The sequence below is a fragment of the Chelonoidis abingdonii genome, chromosome 8 (genome assembly GCF_003597395.2).
Source record: "Chelonoidis abingdonii isolate Lonesome George chromosome 8, CheloAbing_2.0, whole genome shotgun sequence".
In the NCBI taxonomy this organism is placed as follows: domain Eukaryota; kingdom Metazoa; phylum Chordata; order Testudines; family Testudinidae; genus Chelonoidis; species Chelonoidis abingdonii.
Genome location: NC_133776.1, coordinates 83,958,902 through 83,984,414, shown reverse-complemented (window position 1 = coordinate 83,984,414; position 25,513 = coordinate 83,958,902). Strand labels below are relative to the sequence as shown.

At 43.9% G+C, this 25,513-nt stretch overlaps 1 protein-coding gene across 8 annotated transcripts in view; it reads right to left on the bottom strand.

Moving 5' to 3' along the window:
- The window catches only part of ARHGEF9 (Cdc42 guanine nucleotide exchange factor 9), a 319,664-nt gene that overhangs the window by 72,748 nt on the left and 221,403 nt on the right, over positions 1–25,513 (bottom strand). For all 8 annotated transcript variants that reach the window (XM_075068778.1, XM_032771801.2, XM_075068779.1 and 5 more), the window contains one exon: positions 16,199–16,378. In XM_075068778.1, coding sequence (XP_074924879.1) covers positions 16,199–16,378 — 180 coding nt within the window. The remainder of the gene's footprint in view (positions 1–16,198; positions 16,379–25,513) is intronic.

The following is a 25,513-nucleotide window of genomic DNA, read 5'->3' as shown; positions in this document are numbered from 1 at the left end:
GACTACGTTGAAATCATGCTTGGTTAAACAAAAACATAAGATGTGGAACCGGAAATTAATGAACCAAAATTGGTGTGTCGGATATTAGGCATAATTGGTGGACAAAATAACAATGCAATGGGCTATTCTGGCCACCCGTCCCATTGTGGGTCCTTAAAGAAAGAGATTTGGGGGAGAATATAGAAAAAACAGATGAAAAGGAAGAACAGACAGAGAAAGAAAGAACAGACAGAGACTACTACAGCAAGGTTCACCATCATGGTTGCCAACCTTTAACTTCCATTTCCTGGGACCCTGAACATTCATTTCCCTAATCCTCAGGGATGTCCTAACCAGACCAATCTAAAGAGAGAGGGATGCAGATGACACTGACACACCTACCTGCTCCAGCTGACCCCAAACACCACCAGAAATGAAACAAGTTTGGACTTTAACAATAGCAGCAAAAACAACAGCTCCAGTCCATTTTAACTAGCTTCTTCTTTTTCCCCCAATAGGCCAGTTATTACCATCTCTGATACCATCTAAGAGACTGTCCAACAAGGGTTTTTTTCCCTTCTAAAACTCTCTCCAGTAAAAGGAACAAGGGACGCTGTTAAAATTAAAGCCTTACTTAATACTTTAACATCTCAAATGCTTTAACTGTTTTTCCTTGTCTGTATCTTTAATAACAGGTTAAAAGGATATTGAATGGTGTGTTTGCCATGGCACTAAGCAGGCTGAGGTCTCTATATACCAAACTCTGGACCTTGAGTAACACTATCTAATGTTGGACACTGACTGGGTTATTTTAACACTTTTGGTCCATATATTTCATCTAAATTAATGCAATAGTGCTGTACGGGGAGACTTTGGCAAACCAGTAAAGTGCCTGAAACCACTATGGCTTATTGTTAAAGACAGCCTAGTCAGCAAGCTGTTAAAAGCAAGTCTCAGCTTGACCAAGGCAGAAGGAGAGGGGGGATTTAGGGTGCCACCGAAAGGGCGGCTTGACCCATCGTCCTTCCTGTTAAGAATTGGGTTGAAAATGCTGATACATGCATTTGAAAAGAGCAGGATGTACCCTCAGGAATGTCTATTGAGGTCTCCAGGCTGCAAGTTCTGGAAAGATCTACACCTGGTTAATCAATAATCAGAAGGAACCTCTTGCTTGAAACTGCTTACTTAACAAGGTTACTTTAATTACTAAAGCTTGAGACAAGGGGGACTCATTTCAGGACTGACCTCTCCCTCTGGATGCATCTTGTGTTCCCCAGCGGCAGACAGGCTGCTGCTGTATCACTCAAAAGCCACACTCAGCTTTGGTAATTATCAAGGGTTGGGGTGTTTTACTAACTTGTTGCGGACGTGTGTAAGTGCTTGAGACTACGTAAAGTTTAGCTTTAAGTGAAAGCACTTTTGTGTTGTCCTGTTTGTGCCAGCCATCTATCGGTCGGATGGTCGTGTCTCCCCTGATTTATTTCCTGACACCTCCTCGCACAGAGTAAAGTTACCAAGAGCTTTGGGTTGAAAGAACCCCAGGTAACAGGGCAACCCATAAAATAAAATAAATCTGGATCTATTCAAATTGAAAAACATTTTTCATCAAATTGATGAGCTAAAAGAATCAATGAAAACATTTTAAGTCAACTCAAAACACTTCTTTTTTCCAATTTGTCTGTTTCTGATGTTTTTCATCCTTTTCTGTTTTTTTTTAATTGGCCAAATTTTAAATTTTGAAAAGGTGACATAAAATGTTTTAAAATGATCAAAGTGAAACATTTTGACTCTTTCCAAAATAATAATAATAAAAAAAATTCCAAACCCAAACTATTTGTCAAAGGCCCTTTAAAGTGCATTTTTTGACAAAACAAGAAATAGGAAAAAAAAATAGCCCCACTCTACTTATCAACTCAAATAATGCCCAACATTGAGCAGATGTATAAACATTTTGTAAAACCCAAACTCAACAGAAATGTTTTCATGGTAAAAAAATTCTAACAGAAAGTTGTTTTCAAATAAATAAATTTTCATTTCCAGTGCCTAAAAAAAAAAAAAAAATTGCATTACTGAGAACCTGAAAGTCAATCTACCTATAAATAAATATGAAACTGATTTCATGAATACTCATTGTCCAAGCTGAAAGGCACAAAGTAAATAAAAAGCATAAAGAGTGAAGATAAAATTTATTTTTTTATTATTCTTTCCATTTTAATAACCTAAATATTTATGGGTAAGGAATTTTGTTTCCAACGTATGATTTTTAAATTGACTGTCCCTTTAAATTGCCCAAGGGAAAAAAATGCCACAAGCTTTTTTTCTGGATTTTTTTCTGTTTTTCTAACTGATGATTACATTGTGCTAAACAACATCTCTTTTATCACAGCTCCAGTGTTTTGTCTTCCTACAGTGAGCTTTAAAGGTCAAGGAACTGGAGATTTTGGAGAATACTCACCTCTTTGTGAGCGCTTCTAATAATATAGTAAACACAAAAGAATAAAAATGTTCTTTTCAACAATAAGGGAAAAATTATCCTTCCTGCTATACATATCAGATGTCTCAACCCCGGAGTAGGCAGCAGAGATCTTCCTCAGGGATAAGAGATCACAGGAATACAAGAGAATCATGCTGTGGAGAAGTGAACCACAACACAAGAGCTCCACATGGTAGATAAGAGAACTGAAATATGCAGTGGAAAGCCTCACTTTCCCCCATGTATGCAGTACAGTTACTGTATGCACTTAATCTGGGCTGTGACAACTGACTGGTCATTTTCATTTTTGTTTCGAGTGACTTTGAATTTCTAATTCTCAGGCACTAGGTTTCCAAAGTGATGCTAGTGGTCCAAATGCCAGGTGAGACAGACAAACATATGTTGGGAAGTTCAGATTGCTGGAAAAAAAAATGTTTACAATAAAATAAATAAATATGTAATCCCAGTTTTAGTTACTGTTTTAAAACAGTTAGAGAATTCTGTGTAATATAAGGGTTTTTTACGCACTTAAATAAATAAATTGTGAGACTAAAGCAATATTGACAGGCCCACCTTTTTAACAAATGCTAGTAATACTTTCCACTTATATACAACTTAATCCCGTGCCCATTGAAATCAATGGCAGCATTCCCATTGATTTCAGCGAGAGCAGGATTGAGCTCATAGTGAGCTGTATTCACGAATCATAAAGCACTTTGCAAACACGAATAAAATTGACCCTCTCGCTCTGAGGAAGGCACTATGGTCTAACAGATAAAGCACTGGACCATGACTCTCAGGAAAAGGCCTAATGGATGACCTTGGACAAGTCGCTTCATCTCTGTGCTTCTGTTTCCCCATCTGTAAAAAGGGGATCATGGCACTCACCTCCCTTGTAAAGCGCTTTGAGAAAAGCTAGGTATTATAACGGATAGGAATCATTATTATTATGAGGCAAGCGCAGTAGCTCGACCGCCTGTTATACTGTCTGTGTCTGCCTGCATAGAGACATACAGAGAAGTAAGAACACCTCTTTTACCCCTGTGTGGGCTTCCCAAATGTTGAGTAAATTACAATGCACCTCTCTAGTCCCTGACAGCACTGGGTCAGGGCATTGTTCAGAGGCACAACACCTCCCCGGGCTGTGTCTAGGAGGACGCACTCTGCACTCTGCACTCTTGCCTAAAGACACAATCTAGCCCAGTGTTGTTATACCCACTTTACCTATGAGGATACTGAAGCAAAGACCACATGCCTGGTGACCCTGGCCAATTCAGGAGTAGAATTCAGGTGTCTTGACTATTCTAATCATCCTACCAACCACATCCTCTGGCCGATGTCCCCGCCCCAATACTGCAGATTTCCCTAGCATTGCCTCATGACGCCGTAGTTATTGGTGCACTTCGAGATGACTGAGGCACCTGGGGAGCTTGGCAGTCTAGAAAGTGAAGTGAAAACAAAAGCACTCCCTCTGTCCCTCAAAACAACACCTCTGTTCTTTTGTTATATAAGGAAACCATCCACTGACTACTAATGCTTTGTACCTGTCCTCATGACAATAGAGCTGAGAGTCAGTTTAATGTCTTGTGTGATGGAGCAGAAAGGAAACACAGTGAATACGTCTGTCAGTTCCTGTTTTTTATGTTCTAGTGCATGCAAGGTGGGCCGGGGGAGTATGGATGCAGAATCGTGGCCCACTTCCATCGCAATAATGAGTCCGGCAGTGGCAATGGTTATTGCAAAGGGCAAATGCGGCATTTGCTTGGCAGAATCCATCAGCAAGCCCTATGTTAGGAAGCAGTGTAAGTCCAAGACATAACTGGGCAGTAATTAGCAAAGAGGAGCCAAATGTTAGTGTAGAGAGGTGCTAGATACCCCGATCCCCTATTACTAACCTCCACTCCCTCCCCATACCCTACAGGGGGATTCACTCTGAGGCAGCTTTCATTTCCATAGGAGATCTCTGCCACAGTGGAGGCTGCTGAAAAGATGGACTTGAATCATTCCATCTCCTGGTAAACGTGGCCATGTTCTGTTTCCCACCCCACACCACCCACTTTTCGGGCAGTGTAGGGCTCCTGGCCGAGAGAAATTTCCTTGCCCAAGGGCATTTTGCAGGATTTCTGCCAAGTGAACAGAACTGGAACATTGAGTTGGCGCCCTTTGTTCCTTCTGCCTGGGTGCCTGACACACTGGATTGGAGCTCGAGCAGAAGATGCAGAACTCACATACACAGAGCCTGCTTCCCAACACCTGAAAATGGGATGAGAAAAACTGCCCTTGAATGGAGTCTGCAGGGACAATGGATAGCCAGTCACATAGCATGGTTCTTCCCAGTGGGGTTATTCCTCCAGCAATGTGAACAGTGCATCCCCCTGTGTAAGGGCTCTGTGTAAGACTGGAGGGAGCAGTGTTGCACATACACAAGCAGAGTAATGTGTTACACTGAAAAATAAACCACCACGTACTGCTTCTGAGTAACTCTGACATGATGGGGTAGGCTTTCAAAGTGTTCTCTGGGGGCTGTTGTAGCTACATTGATCACACTGATTGGGGTGCTTTAAAAACCATGGGTTCATGCTTGGAATAGAAACAGGGCTAAAATTCTAGAACAAAGAATTGCACTGGTGCTCTGCTGGGAGAGAAATCCTAGTGATGGGATCATCACTATTCAAACCCAAATAGACCTGCAAAATCAAACAGGACAAATGTTTATATTAAACCCTCTGCTCATGCCAGCTAAAGTTCTAAGTGTCTCCTCATCCTACCCTACTCCCATCATTAAAGTGTTTCTTGCAGGTCAACAAATTCAGACGAGCAAAGTCTCCATACCAGATTGGGACCTCACTGTTGTCAATCTTATGGTGCTATTGCAAGTCTTGCAATAGTGGATGTTTTTTCCTTAAAGCACCAGCTCCTGGAGTCAGGTGATCATGTGAGACTCTCAGCTGTCATTCAAAAACAAAAAAGGTAAGTTTTTGGCCCTTGTGGTTGTAGAGAAAAGTGTGAAAGCATGAACCCCAAAGGCTCAGAATCCAAAAGGCAAATAAGAACCCAACATTTATCATTTTTAAAACTTTCATGATGTTTAAGTCAATCCTGTGTTTTTGGAGGCCTAAGTCATGGTGTTTGAATGCTTGGAATTCACAGTATGGGGACCCTTGTGAGGACAGGTTTTTGCATCAGCTGTCTGCTATTTTTCATTGGGTTTCCTATATAAAAAAGGCAAAACATGTATTTTTAGTCTAGCTGAGTTCTATTTTGGATTGAGGAAAAACAACAAAGAAAAAATGAAGGTAAAGTCTCCAAACTAGAGAAAGCAGAATGTGTCCTTCACTTTAGTATGACGCAGCCTGAACTGCTTAAGAATACAGAAGACAGTGAATTTCCTTCCATTTAAAGGTGCAAGACATAGAAAACAAACATAACTCATAGTTACCAGCACATAGCCTACAGCACATACTCTACATTTCATGCCTCTGCGTCAAAAAGAGAGGCCACCTCTCATGGTACTTAGACATTTCTGTTTCTGATCTTAATCTCTGAACATTTTTGCACCTGGAGAACATTTGATTTACATTTTACTGGGTTTAGTTTTGTTTTGTTCTAGGTTTCCAATGGAACCAGAATTCAGAAGTATCAGGAAACTCTGCTAGTCTTTTCTCACAAGAACTTCAGCCTAGTTCTGCGAACCCTAAAGGTTTAGACCTTCTGGGGAAGCATTCTACTTTTTGAGTGTTTATCTGACTTGATCCAAACTTTCCAGATCTCCTATGTTCACTTGGCACTGCATAAAACCAGCCTTTCCTTGCTGGCTAATTGTGATCCCTCTACAGAGTGGTTAGCAATTCTGATAAGAATAGTTCTTTAAGAGAGAAAGGATCATTCTATGGTTTGGCTTGGAACTCGGGAGATCTGAGTTGGATTCAAAGCTCTGCCACATAGTTCCCGTGTGTCCTTGGGTTAATCACAATCTCTCTGAGCTTCTGGTTCCCCAGCTGTAAAATAATCTTTCCTACCATGGGGGTGGCTTACAAATGTTTTTGAAGTGTTCAGGTGCTATGGCGAAGGGGCTCATAGAGAAGCTTATACATAAACTGAATGTAGATTATAGCTTTGGGAATTCAATTGCCTTTGTATGAACCCTGATTTCCTCCTGTACCTTCTCGCCTGGAGGCTATTGGTGAGAAGTAGCTGTGCTGCGTTCGGGCTGGGGAGGGTTACACACAGTAGCTTTGCCAAAGTGAACCACTTTAGCTGTTTTGAGTTAAAACTCACTTTATTATTGAATGCAGGGAGTCATGAAATATTACTCTGTGGGTCTGAGTAAAGGGCAGCAGAACTGTACTTAGCATGTCCTGATTAAAGGGATCGCCCTGAAGGGAACCTCATTTGTTAAGCAAGGCGTATGGACGCCAAATGCCAGTGAAAAATCAGAGTGGGTGGGGACAGGTGTTCTTAGCTGGTGATGTGGACTCTGTTTAAAGAGTCCTAGACACCATTTGACACCCTCCTCCAGCATGTAAAGATGGAGCTGACCAGATTCTGAGAGCCCTTGTCTCTGTTCACTGATTACTAGAGCTGAAATCACGGAGGAGCAGGTGTAGGGACTAAGCCTTAGACCTGGTGTGGAGACAATTTTGCAGTGAGACAGCTCAGAGGCTGCCCTAGCAGAGAGATTCCCCACTCCCCAGTGAAACCATTAACTGGGCTGAGTGGAGGAACCTCAGAAGGCAGCAACACAGAGGCGGCAGACAGGGAGCGGCAAGCAGCAGCAGTGAGAGCAGTGGCAGAGCGGAGCGGCAGCAAAGATAACAGCGACAGAGGTGGCAGCTGGTGGCAGAGATAACAGCGGCAGCAGGTGGCCAGCAGCAGCAGAGTGCAGCGGCTCTGGCGGAGGAGGCAGCAGAGATAGCAGCAGCAATGAGCCAGCTGCAGATGCAGTGACAAGTTGTGAGCAGCAGCAGCACTGAAGGCACTGCTTGAAGCCCTCACCTCCTTTCGGGTGGGGAGGTGAAGCCACATGAACACATCTCTGAACTCTGGGTCTTTGCTGATCATGGACAGCCAGCTGGGAGTGGGATGCAGCAGAGGGAAAAGGAGTTCCACGTTAAAGGGACTTTCACACCACAAGATGGGAAACTGAGGCAGAGGGGGGTGGGTTTACTTATGGTTTACATGCTTTTGTGTCACTGTTGCAGTGTTTTTCCAAATTAATGCTGAGTTCTCATTCCCTTTTAGTACAATTTTTCTTTTATTATACGCGGACTCAGCCCTGGAACGTGGATGGGGGCTCGAGTTGGTTCTGTTTTGTATTGTTAAGAGGAACCTCTAGATCTTGAACCTGGACCTTGTTGCTCCCAGCACCACCTGGGGTTACATCTCACTGACGCCAGCTGTAGCAGCACTGGACCCAAATCATTTGGTTACAAAGGCTATGGCAGTTTTTAATGCGGATTTAGGGCATAACCTGCAAACACTTTAGTGCTTTCCTTTTTCCAGCTTCATCTGAGATTTCCACTCTTCCTTAGCCCCAGTTCACTGCAGCCACCAGGCCCTGGGTTTGGGGGCCTTTCACTCAGACAAAGAGATCTGGATACAATTTTGTGGACTGCCTGCCATCACTCCCACACAACGTGCTCTTAGGAGGTCTCTCCAGGCTCCCATCCTCTGTCATCCTAGGGAATTTGGGCCAATGGCCAGCAGGGCTGCCCAGAGGATTCAGAGGGCCTGGGGCAAAGTGGGGGAGCTGTGGCGCTTGTATTCACCCAGCGGTGGTCCGGGTCTTTGGCGGCATTTCGGTGGTGGGGGGCCCTTCAGTCGCTCCACGTCTTCGGCAGCACTGAAGGGCCCCCCCACCAAAATGCTGCTGAAGACCTGGACCGCCACCGGGCCAGGGCTTGTGAGGCCCCTGTGCGGCCCGGGGCAAATTGCCCCACTTGCCCGCCCCCCCGGGCAGCCCTGATGGCCAGGATCAGGAATAAGTCTGGATCACCAGCCTGGACTGCTATACCCTGCACAGAACCCTTTAAATCCCGCCCACGGCTCTGATGGCCGGGCTGGGGCCAGGATTTAAAGGGCTTGGGGCTCACCGCAGCAGCAGGAGCTCCAGGTCCTTTAAATCCTAGCCCCAGCCTGGCAAAGCTTGGGGTTCCCTGCGGCAGCTGGAGTCGTGGGCCCTTTAATTTGCCCCTGAACCCCAGGGGGCTCCCAGCTGGCTCTTCAGCTGGGAGCCCCTGGTTGATTTAAGGCCCTGGGGCTCCCAGCCACAGCCAGTGTCCCAGGGCCTTTAAATCTTGAGAGGCCTCGCCTCTCCCACTTGAGGCCACGCCTCTTCCAGATGAGGCCACACCCCTCTCAGGACTCCAGCAGTACCCGTAAATCCTGTAAGTTACTTTCACCCCTGCCTATGAAAAAATAGCAGCAGCGGCCCCGATACTCATCAGCAACCCTATAATAACAAACCAGTGTGCAGTGCTTTCATAAACAACCCCTCACTAGGAAAACAATGAGCAAAGCACTTGCCCTAAAGAAATGTCAATGAGCACACACCATTGTTTTAAAGGTACACATTGCCCCAGTAAATTTCAGCTACAGACCAATTTCAAACACTTCCAGTTAAAAAAAATGTAAAAGAATCAGAAGAAAAACTACAGAGAAAATTCAAGATACATAAAATCTAACATTAGGGAAATTTCACACTGAAAGGCCACCTACACATACAGAACTATAGCTATGTATGCCTTATGTTAAGCCTAGTTCAAATGCAATCCTTATTATGGAGTCATGGCAAGTACTTGCAGAATTATATAACTTGCAGAGGCTCTGTCCTTCACAAATTTAAAAAAGCAAGAAATTCACAAAAACTTATGCTAAATACAAATTTGAGCTTAAGATCATAAGTTTGAGTCACGGAAAGATGATTGTTTCGTTGTGCTGGTTAATATTACATGCGAGTCATATAAAACCTATTTAAATGTGACTTATTAATTTGAAACTATTCCCAAATTGTGCATAAAATAACCAAATGGCATAGTTCCAACATTTGCTGACATGTAATTATTATATATTTCACCTAAAGCATATGCTCTATAGAAAAGGCACTTTACCTGAATGCGCACTAAAGGATGATCATCTCAGAACAGTTAGCGTGCATGATAAAACAAGTGTATGATCAGCCATCTGGATTATTAATTACCTTCCTTTAGAGATTTGCAAATGGCAGAAATAACAGATAATATGTCATCTTGGAGTGTAACTCACAATTAAGTAATATGATGGATTAATGATGCAAGCAGGTCCTTTCAAAGAGTTGTTTCCATTTCACTGAACCACCACTCACCAGTGATCCGACAATAACTACCAATGTGAGTGGCCCAGCCTTTACTAAAAACTGTGTTTAACCAGCTAGTGTCTCAGCTCAGTGCTCAATGGCAACACGGCAATCACAACCCATTGTCTGATACTCTTGTGACTCTACATAAATAAACTGCTGTATGCAGCCCCAAGACTAAGAGCTACAGCTTACAATCCTCTTAACTCACCAAGTGTATATTGAGCTGCAGGTATGAACTCTATCCCTCATGCTAAAAGCTTGTGGTTAGCCAATGTCATGACCATTTTGTCTGTGTGTTTGCAGCCACACATGATATATTGCTACGTGTACTCCAGCAGTGCCAAGAACCCCCCAGTCAAGGCGCTGGTGAGACCAATAACTAAGACAGTCTCTCCACAGACTCTGCACTCTGTAGAAGAGGGTACCTAGCTATACCTTACTCAAGGTAGAGGACACCCTACAGAAACAATGTACTTTCCTCATCCTATCCAGTATAAATCACTGGGCCAGCAAGATGCTGTTTGGGAAGAAGCCATTGATGGTACAAGCAGGGCTGAAGTAACAGTCCTTTTGCTCCTGTAGTTTCCCTTTCCCCTGGGTATGAAAGGGGAAGTGAGAATACTGTGTGGCAAGGCAGCTGGTAGGGCTGCAGGTTGGTATCTGCACCCTCACCCCACTCCCAGCAGGCGCATCGTATTTCCAAATGAGAACTGGAGACACTGGGCCGGGGTGTCACAGCACAGTGCTTTGCTGTGGTGGGAGGGGGAAGAAAGAGAAGCATCTTTTCCTCGTTTCCCTTTTCAGGAGGAAAAACGGGGACACTTGATAGTAAAGGGCAGGGTGCAAGAAAGCAGCTCCCACTGGCCGAGGATCGCTTCTCTGGGCCAATGGGAGTTGCTGGAAGTGGCGCGGGCCGAGGGACTTACTGGCTGCTGCTTTCAGCAACTCCCATTGGCCCGGAGCAGTGATCCACACCCAGTGGGAGCTGCGATCGGCTGGACCTGCGGACAGGGTAGGTAAACACAGCGGCCCAACCTGCCAGGGCCTTTCCCTACACAAGTGGCGACCTGTGTTTGAGAAACCCTGATGTTACACTTTCAGCAGGTGAGTACTGCTTTGATGCCATTCCCCTTTCTCTGGCCTCTGAAACCTCACCCAGGTATCACAGTGGCCGGTGCTAAATTAATGCTAATTAAATAATAAAAGCCTGGAGCTTGGTTGGCTGTCCCGTCAAGATGCCCACACACAACAGGGTTCATCCCTAAAAATAATGCAGGATGAGAAAGCCAGCTAGACATGTCCCTTGGAATGATGTGTGTGCAATAGAGAGGAGAATCACAACACCCCGTAATGAACATTAAACACCCCTACCAAATAGAGCATATGAGCTGTTAAGCACTTAGACAAGACGTTGGTTTAGTACTGCTCTAAAAACAGTACTTTAAAAGCTTGCGAAGCTTTATCTAGCACTTCCTCGCCATCAGAAAGGAAGTAATGTGAGTCAAAGTTAGCGTGTCAGCAAGTACGTCAGCCTAGAACTGCAACAGTCAGGGCAACGTTGAGAATGACACGAAGGAACAAAGGTTATCAATGCACCTTCCCCCACACACCAAAACCACAGTGAAATGACCAGATAAAATCTGCACACATCCCTACTTCAGTGCTTCGAGGGAAGCCCTACCTTCCACCTCCAGGTCCCTGACACGTAGGGAGAGGTGGCAAATCCTTCTTGACTCTTCTTTGCTAATTAGTTTAACCTCATGAACATGAGCAAGAATCACTGCTGTTCAGGTGCTGGGAAATACATCCCAGTGACTCATCCTGGCAACCTACAGAATTAAGGCCAAGTGCATTCAACTGCAGTGCATGAGCTGTTTGTTTCTAGGCTGAGGTTCATGGTGATACGCATTAGGGTTTTCTCCTCTTTGAAATTTGCTTCCATGGGAAATGTCTAAGCCCAAACCTGGCCATGTTTAGTTTATCTGTTTTGGGAGTGCTTGAGTCCTGTCTGGGCTCGGTGTGGCACATTACAGAGAGTCACATCTGAATGTGGAGTTTGCGGGTTTGGTTTGGACCCACCTCTGTTCGGAGGAACCCAACTGTGTGGTGATCATCAGCTCTGCAGTTCCTGGGTCTTTGTAGAGTCGACATTATTCTATATTAGAAACCTTTTGAGTTCACAAATGTGATTCTGGACCATCACGTGGGGAACCATTCACAGAGCATGAAGTGAATGCAGCAAAAAGCCAAATAGCACATATACAATTCTAGCAATGTTATAGCAGAAGCAACACCTCTATAGAAAAGAGGGAAGAGCCACCAATGTCAGATAATGTCACAGCTATAAACCCATGGACTCCTTTAGTAAAATTCTGGCCACTTTTCCAAACTTCACTCCCACTCTGTCAGATCCCGGTCAGCTCATGTGATGTTCACTTGACAGTGTGTAGCTAAACACAGGGATGACATTTGCACCCTGACAGATCAGTTCTGTACTGTTTCCTGGAATGTTCATTTGACAGCATGCAGTTAACTACTAGGTAGATATTTCAATTGGACCCAAACCAAGCTCTCTATCTAGTCTTCAGTCCGAAGACCTGTGGAGCCCTCATCTGCTTCTCTAAGATTAAAGAGCTTTCAATAGCCTCATTTCTCCATGAGCGAGTGGCAGAACAGGATGGTTTCCTAGAGCAAATCATCCACTATGGTTCACCATGCCACATGCCCTCCTCTCCTTTGCTTCCTCTCAGACCCCGGCAACTCCCTGTTCCCTACATCTATCATTGTGCTCTCTCAAACTTCACAGCCTCTCCCTGTCCTTCCTTCCGATCCCCCTCCCTCCTTTCAGGTTAACCACAAGTCACAATCAGAGAACCTAAGATAAAGGCAGGTTTTGTACATACAAACAGGTATACATGCTAATCCTGCAGATGCAGTTTACAAGTCCCAGGTATTTGTGTGCATAAATCTTTCACAGTTATGTACATAAACATAGGGCAGAAGGTGCAAATTAATCTGTAGGTCAGAATTATTCCCTTTGCACTTGCAAATGTGAATTTTTCCTACAGTCAGACTTTGTGGGTGCCAAATGCCATGCAAAAATCTGTTTACATGGTTTGACTGGAGGCAGGAAGTATCTGAATTCTCCCCAGAAATAAGAATTTTCCAGCTTAGTTTTGAAACTAGCAGAGAGTCAGATGGTTTTGATAAAGATCTAAAGCTCAGGGTGCTTATTTATAAAGCAATTCCCAAACACAAGGTTCTTCTACCACCAATTGCCTCACCGTATCTATCTGTGAAATTCCTTCATTCTAAAACAACATTTCCATGGGACAGTTCCCAGTCTGTGTCTTGAGTTCTCTGATGCACCTTGTCTGCAGTAATATGATCTGGGATTGTATTTGTCTTGCTGCTTTTGATCCTCTGCAGGACTCTATATTGCTTTGTTTCCATCTATCATTATTTAATAAAAATGTGGACATAAAGGACAGTGCAAATATTTGTCATGTAAATCAAAACAGAACAACTCTAGCCAGCCCATGGAGTTTGGTGCAGTCATATACATAAAGTAAGGGCTCGTACACACTACCACTTATGTAGGTAAAACTTATGTCACTTGGGTGTGAATAAGCTGCCCCTCCCAAGCAACGTAAGTTACACGGAGCTTCTACTGGCGACATAGGTACCACCTCTTGCAGAGGTGGTTTTATTATGCCAAGGGGGGAGCTCTCTCCTATTGGCATAGAGCTTCTTCACCAGACGCGCTACAGTGGTACAGTTACAGAGGTGCAGCTACGCCACTGCAGTGCTTCAAGTGTAGACCAGCTCTGGGACTTAAAAGAAAGAGAGGAACACACACAGTCCTCTTGTCGTGATAAAGCAATGAGTTTAATATAAAGTACACAGTATAGAAAGAAGATGGCAGGGAAAGAACAGCTAAAATCTCCCCTGACTAGTTTCTCGATGAATCCCTGAAGGAGCATGCAGACTGACTCCCAAATCCTCATGAATTTTTACAGTGCAGTGATTGGCCTGCAAGCTAATGAGGGGCTACAGTCACTGCCTCTGAAGACCACCAAAGCCATAGCAGCCATCTGGTGAGAATCACACCTGAGGGTTTTCTTGGTCAGTAAAAAGAGAAAAATGGAATTTGAAGAACAGACATGAAGAGACAAGAAAGGTTAGTGGCAACTGCAGACAATGGAGAAGAGGAGAACATGAGAGCTCAAATGGCAGTTGTTCTTGCAGTTGATAAACCAGGACAGGGTGGCTTGGTTTGTGGTATCTTGCAGGTTTGTGGTACCGTGTGGAAAAAAGGTCACTGCTTTGTAGATGTAAGTGTTTGAATTTCCCTTTCAGTTGCCCATGCAGAACTTGGGCTGCACCATAGCAGGCCTCCATTTGCAATTTTTTGAAATGTCTAGTACACATTGTAAAGTATTAATTGGCATAGTTGTGGCAGCAGTATGGATTCTGCCTTCTCTTATGCCTTGTCAGGTGTCCATCATTCAGTCCCAGGGAGTGACTCTGAGCTCAAGCCCAGCTGAGTACGTATCTCACAGATGGAGGATTTGATCCTGCTCCCAGTGAAATTAATGGGTGACCTGATTTCAGTGCAGGCAAGAGCAGGCCAAGAGGCTGTGATATTAAACAACACAGGCAAGGAACTCACACATAAAGGCCAACGCTTCCCTCGGCACAAGAATGCTCCCTGAACTACTGTTAATGCATCTTTTGAAGCCTCCGTGTATCAAGGCTTTGGATTCATTTAACTGATCTCCTTTGTCTTTATTGTCTTCTAAAATCAACTTCATACCCTTCAAACAGCTATGGGCTAGGGGAATTGTTGAGAGGCTACTGACCCAAATGATTAAATAGTATAGGGCCTACATTAAGTGGTTTTGTTTATTTGTGTTAAAAAAGAAGTATGGTCGTGGGTGGTGGGGCTGTTTATGAAACCTATTACAACCTAACATGACAACAGCACTGGTTTAGTGAATGAGAATAGGCAAGTGAAACTGACCAGGCTATTTTCACTCTTTACTGAGTGGAATTACAAAAATAAAAAAAAAATTAAAAAAAAATGGATTTTAAAACTTTGACCTTTGTAACCCCAGGTTCCCTCATCAACACAGATGGGGAATTTTTCACAAATGGGATCATTATCTGACAGGGCTAAGTCTTGCTCCCCTATAAATAAATTTTCAAACCTCCTTTTGACCTCAGTGGGGGCAAGGTGGAGCCCACCGTATTCCATTAAACAAAATGAAGGAAGGAGGGTTAGTTAGCCTGGTGGTCTAATCATCATGCTTTGCATTACCACACAGGTGACCCACATCTGATATCCTGTCCCTTGTCTCTTCGTCTCAGGTCTGGCCAGAGCTAAGAAAGGATCAAAGCAACAAGCAGAAGTCGCACAGTGGAAAGGGTGTGTGTGGGAGGTAAGCGGAGAGTAGGGCTGGTTTTCTATATACCATTAAGGAGCACTGGTTCATGGGTTTTATCCAGGCTTCCTTGGCCAGAAGGGTCGTTGCCAAATAATGGCATCTCAGAGGCTAAAGAACGTTGTAAACATGGAGAAATGTGAGGAGTCGTCTTGATAATGCAGGAACCCCCAGAAAAGGAGTGGGGAAGGGGTGGAGGTGGAAAATGGTGACTTAAGCAGAGAAATAAAACAAAACAGCATCACTGCTGGATATTGCCTGGGCCTCATCATATATTGAATATAAAACAGCCTTCCCTCCCACCAGCACCGAGCTTGTCAAATTGATTGAAACATTAAAAGGAAAGCATCATCTTTAAAGGATTTTACAAGAGAAAAGAAATCTTTATTTTTGTACCACATCCTCTAGGCTTCAAAGGAATAAAATCTATGATCCTGCCTATCCCTCCACCACCAGAGCAAAGAAAGAAAGCACGAGAAGAAGAAAAAGGACACAGTTAACATCTGGCTCTTGATTCTCTGATGAAGAACTGAGACATCCCTATTAAAATGGCAAGAGCTGACAGCAGCTAGGAAGGTTTCAAGAAATAATAATAACGTTCTGATGTCATTCCTACCTATGAAAGCTTTGCTTTGTTAGGGTGGGTTGGTGGGACACCCCTAGATCTGGGTGGATACAGCAAAAATCTGCTTCAGTATAAAACCAAAGATAATGGAAAATGGTCCATGTCCCTTGCAAAGATGACTGCTTGTGGCTGCTATGGGGAGGTTATGGGGAAAGACCGCACTGTTGGGATATACACATGGAACATCAGTGATACAAATAGTGGAGCTTGATCCCACATCTACTGCACAACCATATCTCCTACTGAAGCCAGTGGGAGTTTTAAATGCAAAATTGGCCCCATATTTCATAGGTGACAGCAACAGTCCACTGCAGTGAGATAAGGAAGGGAGAGCCACTCACCCTTACGAAGCTGGCGGGAAACCATCCTTCTTCATCGTCAATCTGACCCCACCACCAGTCCTTGTTGGATGCATCCAGGACCTTGATAACGTCTCCTGCTTTAAATGCCAACTCCCGGTTGGCCATGGTGACGTGATCCCATACTGCCTCAGCACTTACAATAGAACCACCACTGATCAGCTTTAAAAACAAAACAAGAGACTGTCAGCAAACACTCTGTTCGGGGACTCAAACACATTCACATACACATTGTAAAAACAAAACACTCAGCTAGAATAACCGCCTCCCTCATTTACTATCATTGTCATTGCCACTCCATTTTCACTAATAATACATTATTCAAACCCTGTTAAGACTTAAATAGATAGAATATCCCATTTCTTAGTTGCTAAGGTCCTGACACTGAGAGGTGCTAAAGGGAACAGTGTTTGCTGGGGCCCTACAAAAGTAACAAGCAAAGACCTTACCCTACCTCTAAGCCACACCTATGGACACACATGCTTTTCAAGAAACTAGGCTTTCATGTATGCTTTAGTTAGCACAGTATATATCTGGGTGTTCCTAATTATGGTATCTTGGCAAGGAATTTTAGCAACAGGACAGTCTTTTACATTTTGCTTGGCAAAGTGGTATAGTCCCATCTTGATGTGGCTGAGACTTTGCAGACAATTCCAACTAATGGATGACCATGTTGGAAATCTTCGATTTACAGAACAAGTGCAGCATGGGCATTTGGCAGAGCAAAATTTCCCAGCCCCACCCTACTGATTTGTCTCAAACCAGAACTGGAGGGCAGAACAGACTCAACAGCCCATTCAACCCTTGGTCGGTTTGCTGAGAGTGCCAATTTAGTGCTGACTGTGGTGATAGGTTTCATGATCATACACTTGTGCACCAGAAACTAGATGGAGGCCCCCCGAAATCATCTCCCCCAGGCTACAATGAACACGGAACACTCAATCTCTTTTGAGTTAGGCTATATTCATATCAGTGACCTAGAGGTGAAAAGTTCTGTTTTCCATTAACAGTTTTTTAGAGCATCTAATCCTCCACAACCCCCTGATTAACATGGAATGAGTCATGTCAACCTTCCTCCTTGCATGTCTAAATGAGAACAATCCAGCCATAATTGAGATCACCCATTGCTTTTCACAAGGATGCTCACAGTTTTAAACAGGAGAATAAATTGCACTTATGCTTTGTTCAGTGAACAAACTGTACACTGAGCGACAAGACTGGATGGGTATACATAGCCTGGTGACCATGCCAGGAAGGGACAGCTTTACATGTGCTAGTTACACAGCTTTTCTCGGATCACTTCCTCAAACCCTGCTCTTTAATTCTGTAGCTTGAGATGTATTAGATGTGGTTGATATGGGCTCAGTTCCAAATCAGTATTTCATCTCGGGAAGCAAGAGACCCAACTCTGCAGCCATTAGGGACTTTCCACATAGCAAGAACTTAACAGCCACAGACATCTGCTCAATTTAGGTTAACAATGCAAGACACACAAAACAAAACAACCCATCATGGAGGCTACATGAAAGCAGAGGACCTGCAAACTGTTAGAGAATTATGACTCCTCTTCTAGAAATTCAGCCAATAAAGAAATGTCTGATCAAAAATTTGCCTGCACAGAAGGAACTTGCAGTAAATCTTTAACCATTATTGCCAGGGGTGACTCTATGTATTTTACCGCCCCAAGCAAGGCAGTCAGGTAGCTTTCTGCGGTGCCCCTGCGGGAGGTCCGCTGGTAACGTGGATTTGGCGGCATGCCTGTGGGAGCTCTGCTGGTCCCACGCTTTCGGCATACCCACCGCCAAATTGCTGCTGAAGCCGCAGGACCGGCGGACCTCCCACAGTCATGCCACCGAAGGCAGCCTGACTGCTGCCCTCACGGCGACTGGCAGGGGGTCCCCCATGGCTTGCTGCCCCAGGCACGTGCTTGGTGTGCTGGTGCCTGGAGCCGCCCCTGATTACTGCACAGGTTCTGAGTGTATAAGAAGACAGATCCTCATGAGTAGATTTGCAGGACTTGTTTTACCCCATTCCTTGAGCTGACATTCCTCTAAGAAGTCAAGCTTCATAAGTTTGTGAAGAATATTGGTGGGCTTTCAACTCTTCAGTTACCAGAACCAGCTGTGCATAGAAAACAAAATCTAGCTCAAGTTTGACACTTAATGCTTTTCATCGTCAAGGCACACTACAAGCACAGAGAATTCTCCCCATCAACAGTAGGTAAAGTAAGATTAGTTACACCCATTTTACAAATGAGTAAACTGAGGTAGTAGAGTCACATGACATGCCCAAGGCCACAGAAGGAGTCAGTTTCAGAGAGAGAATCTGAACTCAGGAGTCCCTGGCTCCATGTCCTATGCCCAGGCCCTTTGACTGTACCTCTGCCTTTTTCATAAAGACAGTAGGCTGCTTATATTTGCAAGTTTTCCCAGTGATATTCTCAGGTTTCAACATTTTCCAAAGAACATCCAGATTTGGTGGACCAGTAGCCCTAAAGACATTAAGTACTTGCTAACAAAAGTGACAATTTACTTGTCCTCAAGTCCAGAGATAAGTGATGAAAAAATATTCTTTCTACAAATTTCTGTTTTACAGCTCTTTCTAGAACTCCCTGGAAATTCATCAAAAACAAATTCCTTACAATTGCACATTGCAGACAGAGAATGCACTAGGGTCCAGCTTGATAAGGGGACCTATTTAACAAGAAGCCCTTAATGGGACTAGCACTGAACCTAATCTACCCATGTAGAAGGCACCTTGATGTGTATTTAACTTCCATACAGATGTCATAGCTTGGGCATTTGGTGCACAGCTCCTTCTGCAAGGTACAGGTGGAAATGAACTTAATGGGAGTTAAAGGCACTTCATATCGCACAGGAGGTGCTCAGCATATTAGAACACTGGGCTCTGAATTAGCATTATGGTAGTTAGGCAAGAATTAGTCTGGAAAAATGATGCAGGTTATGATGACCAACCCATGGGTCTAGCCTCTTCACAACACGCTTATTACAGGACATGCTTTGGAGAAGCTTCTGAGATGGGTACAACTGGTCAAATAATGGTCAAAATCATTTATTTAAGGAAAATATAAAGAAATTCATCAATTACTCAATGAATGTTTTTAAACATTATTTGCAAAACTGGAATGCTGGGCTGATAATTCAACCAACCTATTTGCAAATAATGTATTGGATAAATTGTGCAATGTGTTTCAAACAAACAATTTGCCCAGCTCTGGAGAGGGAATAGGTTCTACTACAGGACTTCCTTATAACAACCCTTGGCATTTTTCTAACACAACAGAAGATCCCCAAGGCCCTCACAAACACAAAGCAGTTAGGTCTTCAATAAGCTCTATGATAAATCAAGAAGGAGAATTAGCTTTCTTTGTAGATGGGGAAACCAAGGCACAAAGAAGTTTAAGTGACGTGACCTATGTCACACAACAAGTTAGTGCTAGAGCTCGGAATGGAATCTAGATCTCTGAACTACCAACTCCATGCTTTAGCCACATCCCATTTTTATGTACCTTTGTTGTTTCCATTAAATTTTTCATGTCTAATTAATCTTCAGGACACACTACACAGGCAGTGTTGTGTATTTTAATTCATAGTTGTATTGTGTATTAACACCTTAAGAGAAGTAAAACCTACCAGTTTCTAATGTGGCTAATTACCATATTGAATACTAGTTTTCAAGATGATCCAGGAACAGGGCTCTTGCACAAAGGGCTTAATCCCCTTCATCACCACCCCACCTCCCTCTGCCTCTCCATATATGCTATTCCTGGGCACTGGATCCACACACAAAAATATTCCTTAGACCAAACTTCAGAATGATTTTATTTTAGATTTGTTACTGTGCTGGCAGGATAGAGTAACCCACACAATTCAAATCCTAAGAACAGTGCCACGGTAGGTGACAGAGACTCTCTGTTGGCCAGGTAAGGAAGGCTGTTTGCCGGACATTTCCCTTCCTTTATCACTGTGAGCATGTGAAGGACCCTTTCACTAGATGTCAGAGCCCAAATGACTCTGAAAGGCATTTCTTGATACACAAGGAGTAAAGAAAGCCTAAATTCCTTCACTGTCACTCTTCAGTGCCACAAGATGGAAAAAAGGTCCCAGGTCACTTTACCAGGGCTTCCTTCCTGCCCTCATTGTGAGACATAAGCAAAGGAAGGAGATTCCAGTTGACGAAATCCAGTGAGGGCAGCTGTGCCTTCTAGAACACAAATAAGGTGCGATCTAAAACAAAAAGGAGTAAGGCAGGTTGGCAGGATTCAGGCTCCAGCCATCACATATGTGGCACCCATTGAAAAAAATGCCATAACCTAGAAGCAAAAGTCTAATTCTCTCTCTGGTTCATTTTGTAAGGCATTGGGCTGTACTTGTAAGGCAGCCTGACTAGTACAAGGCAGGGTTATAGAGATGGGGCTTAACATCTGCAGCAACAGCAACAGACAATGAACTAGAGACAGGTTAGAACCAAAACCTATAAAATCTAGGGAAATTCAGATCAAGAGCCAAATACACCAGAAAGCTCCAATCTCTATAGTGAGCTGAATCAAAACCTGATTTGGACATGCCTAACCCATAAGGCATTTCAAACCCAGATACTAACTTTCTGGCTCATCCCCATCTCTACATGGACACCTTAGGTCTTCAATTCAGCCATCACTCATGACAGTAGAGATGGCCTACTAGTCAGTATAAAAGCACCAACCCAGATATTATAATGATGGCTGTGATATAAATAGCTGGATAAAAATAGACAAAGAGGTAGCACCTTGGCCAAAAATGCAAACCAAATCCATCAAAACCATTCTGAAGTTCAAAAACTGAAATAAGCTTTCTCTCTTCCTAATCTAACATGCATCTCACATCCTAGCTTCAACATACTTGAAACCACATGAGCAAGGCTGTTCTCATGTGGCATATCAAACCAAGCCAATGGTAGGAAGTATCAGAAGTCTCATGAGAAAGCTTGATCTCACCAGATTTTCAGCCCAAGAAGGGCTGGATGAATTTGCAATGGCAACTGAACTTTGAGATGTTTTTTCAAACCTATTTTTCCAAAGGGAGATGGACCTTGAATAAAACCTTGGACCTGAACAGGTGCTGGGGAAGCGGAATCTGGACTCATATGTTATGGCACAAGCCCAATTCTTCCTCCAGCTTCTTAACGTTCACTCATCACTACACAAACAATATCAGTGTACAACAGAGACAAACTATGGAGGTAGGTACTTTTCCAGCTAGGAAAACACAGCAGATGATAATTTGCTTTTGTTTCTGAGGCATAATGAATTCTGCATGCACTTGTAGACCAAAGTCTTAGGTCCCATTAAAACCAGTTATACTTGTCAGCTACTTGTGTTGAACTGAAGAGCCCAAAAGCACAGAAGCCACTTGGTGTAAACGACTTCTTCCCCAGAGTGATCTCTCTGTGCAATAACAGCAGAAGGCAAAGGCCTTGAGCAGAATTAATTTCTTTCTAGTATCCATTTCTTATTAGAAGCTTTGGGTTTAATTTTTACTGTTTAATTTTTGCTATGCTTCAGGGCATAAATTAACCACTAGCTGCCTGGGGTTGGGAAACAACTTCCCCTGTGACCAGGTTATAGGTTCTCAGATACCATAGAGGGACTCAGATATCATGGTATTGGGCATGGTATAAGAATCTGACTAGAACAGAATGATTGTCCACTTCAGGGCTCATTCCACCTTCCTGTCAAGCAACTGGTATTGGCTACTGCCAGAAATGGAATTTTGGATTAGATAAACCACTGGTTTGATCCAGTTCCTATGTGACATTTTCGGAAAGGAAAGGAAGCTCCTCTACTAAAATCCACAACTGACCGTTTCTGGAAAACATACAAATAACACTTGGTGTCTCCACAATATTATTATAACAACATTCTGCAGCTTGTATAGTACCTTTCATTGCAGGATCCCAATGCACTGTCTAAACACATAGTAATTCAGAATGGCAGTACTCCTCTGTGATAAGTGAGAACTGTTATACCCATTTCACTGACGGGGAACTGATTCTGCATAAAGAAGTTAACAATTTCCTCAAGGACACACGAAGTCAGTGGCTGAGCCGCGAACAGAAGCCAAGAAGCATGTTATGGAGTTTCCGGGCAATGCTCTGGAACTGCTCCCCACAAAGCCAGTTGGGACTTTGGGGAACCTCCTCTCCCTTGGAGCAGACTTGTTCAGGGCAAGAAGCTCACACGTCTTCACCTTCTGGGTCTGACCTTGGAGCATTTAGTATTCTTTGCCCCTCCGTGCGCTTCCCACAGTTAGTTCACCGAGGTGGGGTCCTGGGGAAGCCAGAGAGTTCTGCATGCACCCCCACTTTGCAATTGGATGTGACTTTTAGCCAGCTAGTAAAACAGAGGTTTATTAGATGACAGGAACACGGCTTAAAACAGAGCTTGTAGGTACAGAAAACAGGACCCCTCAGCCAGGTCCATTCTGGGGTCCAGTGAGCCAGACAGCCCCATCTGCCCTCACTTCCTGTCCTCAGCCAGCTCCAAACTGAAACCCTCTCCAGCTGCTCCTTCTTTTCTGAGTTCCCTTCCCGCGGCAGGAGGTCACCTGATCTCTTTTTTTTCCATACCTTTAGCATTCCCTTGCAGGGAGGAAGGGCCCATGCCATTAGCTGCCAGAAGACAGAGTGTCAGCCAGAAACTGAGGTACCCACACAGTATTCAGAGGAAACATTAAGAACAGTCCCACTTCATCACAAACCCTGACTCCCAACTCCAGACAAAACCGTCTCACCTTATGGGTCTTCACTGGGGCCTCATGTACTGAGGACTTACTGTTACTTTTACATAGACTAAGAAACAGAAAAACCCTCTCACATCCCATCTGGACCATCTTCCAGTGATCAGTTTGGGACTGTTTCCTATGGGACATTTTCTAGCATTTTGTCCAATCTGTCCCAAGCAAGTAATGGGGCTTTCCCTCACTTCACTGGGGGATCTTATGCCCAGTCTCACTGATCCCATCCTGAGGCTACTTTTCCTGATATTCAGCCTACTTTGCGTAGATTGAGAGTAAACCTGTGAACGGGAGATCAAGTGAGCGAGCTAGGGAGTGAATGAGCAGGTGAGCAAGTGTAAGTACAAAGAGCCACCTGCACTCCAGCTCCTATTCCTTTAGGCCACCATCTAACTCTCACAGAGGTCAATGGGAGCCCAATGGCTTTAGATTGAGGTTCTCTGATGCATGGATCACACACAATGAATGCAAACGTAGATGGGGCACTCTGCTAGGTGGTTAAACCCCCTCCGGTCTCTGGGCGCCTGCTGATAGAAATGACAGGCTGCATAGGTGAATGAGTGTTGTTGTTACTGTTAACCAGTCCAAACTGGTTTTTCACTGTGGTTGCCCACAACTCCCACTGACTTAACAGGAGCTCAGTGCCATGCAGCATTAGGCCCACTGTGCATCAGTTGTTATATTTGTATTGCAGTAGAACCTTGAACTCTTCAATCACAATCACATCCCCACAGTGCTAGGTGCTGTACCAACACACAGTATGAGACAGTTCCTGCCCCAGGGAACTTTCAGTCTAAATAGACAGGACAGATCACGGGTGCAAGGGGAAGCAGAGGAAGAGAAGGGTGGAGGGCCAAGGTCATAATACAGCAGATTGGTGGCTGAGCCAGGAGCAGAACCCATATCTCTTGAATGCCCTATCAACTGGACTACACTGCCTCTCACTGCTCTTCCTGCCTGATTCATTCTGATCTAATCTTCAAGACACAACAGAATCTTCAAAAACAGGCATTTCATTAGGTTAAGGAGGCTGTCAAAAGACCAAAAAAAAAAGTCTTAAAAGTGATAGCAAAAACACTATTAAGGTGCTAACAGTTAGATTGATCTCCCAATATCAGCATGTGCCTGCTAAGGGCTTGTGGATATGGCATGGCAAGGCTGTTATAAGTTATAGGCTTGTTGTGGTACAGAATTAGAAAACCATGGCTGAACTCACCCAGCTAGGATTATAACCACTAGCGCTACTATGCCCAATCGGCAAGCAAACCCACTTTCTTTCTTTTTATTTGCGCTCTCTGAAGACCACCACCACAGGGGAGAGATTGTCATCAAAGCCAAAGGAAAATACTCCACGAAAAATAAAAGGAACTCAAATGTGGTGGGTGGCTCTGCCTGTTCCCTCTGTCCAGGGCTTGGTGTCACTGCTCTTGGATAAAATAACTGCCCCCACCAAGATAAACATAGAAATACAGGTAGACAAAGAAGAATTGAAAAGAAACATTAGTCACACCATATTAAGAGCAAGATGTATTATATGATGGAATGTTCTCCCAGCCCCATCACTTGACCAATTTAAAACTGGACTAAAGAACATACTATAAGGAACAATCTTATATGGTCATAGGAAGGCGAGGTTTATGGAAGAGATGAGCCGCTAGGACTTCCTATGATGATACAGATTCCATACATCTTGTCCAGCCAAAGCATAACAGGTTGGATCTATACCTATAGCTATTTGAATCTATATCTAACTATTGTACATGTACTCAGCATCTGTTGATTGAAATGGAGGCAGGATCAGGCACCTAGGTTTTTTGAATGTATCCAGCTACAGTATTCTCTGGGGCACTAGGTTTCCAAACTTTTCCAAACAGACTAGAGTTTAAAACTTCTGGCCAAGAGCTGGCTGCATCTCTACAAAGGGACCTCGCTCGAACTCTGCTTTGTAGATGTAGCGACTGGGAGAAGGACATGGGAAATGTGTGAACCTCACACTGAGTTTTCCTTTATTCTGTGATTTACAGTTAAGGGCTCATGTCTGTTCCTTCCCAGCAACCGTCCTTCCATGCTTATTTCCAACTGAACAACTTCACATAAAGCTATTTCCAAATCCCCAGTGGAGTAGCCAAGTGTGAAGCACACATTTTAGTTGGTAAGATCAGCCACTGCTGCAAAGCACTGTTGAGCATTTGCTGCCACAATTGGATTGGCACTAATTGGTCTCCTCGTTGGCAGTCTCAAAAGAAAAGCCAAGGATTGACTGCACCTTGGAGACCAAAACACATATTCCAAAGCAGTGTTCAGGTTGGTCTCTCCAGAGCAGGGTAGGGACACACTGATGGGGAAGCATTCCCAATACTTAAAGCTTCAGTCCCCAGAGCTTTCAATCCAGAACCTTTCACCAGCACTAAATTCACTTACAGAAAAGAATTAAACTAAATACTCTAGGAAATTACAGAAAAAAAGAAATATTCCCTGATGAGTGCTGCCATCTTAAAGCCAT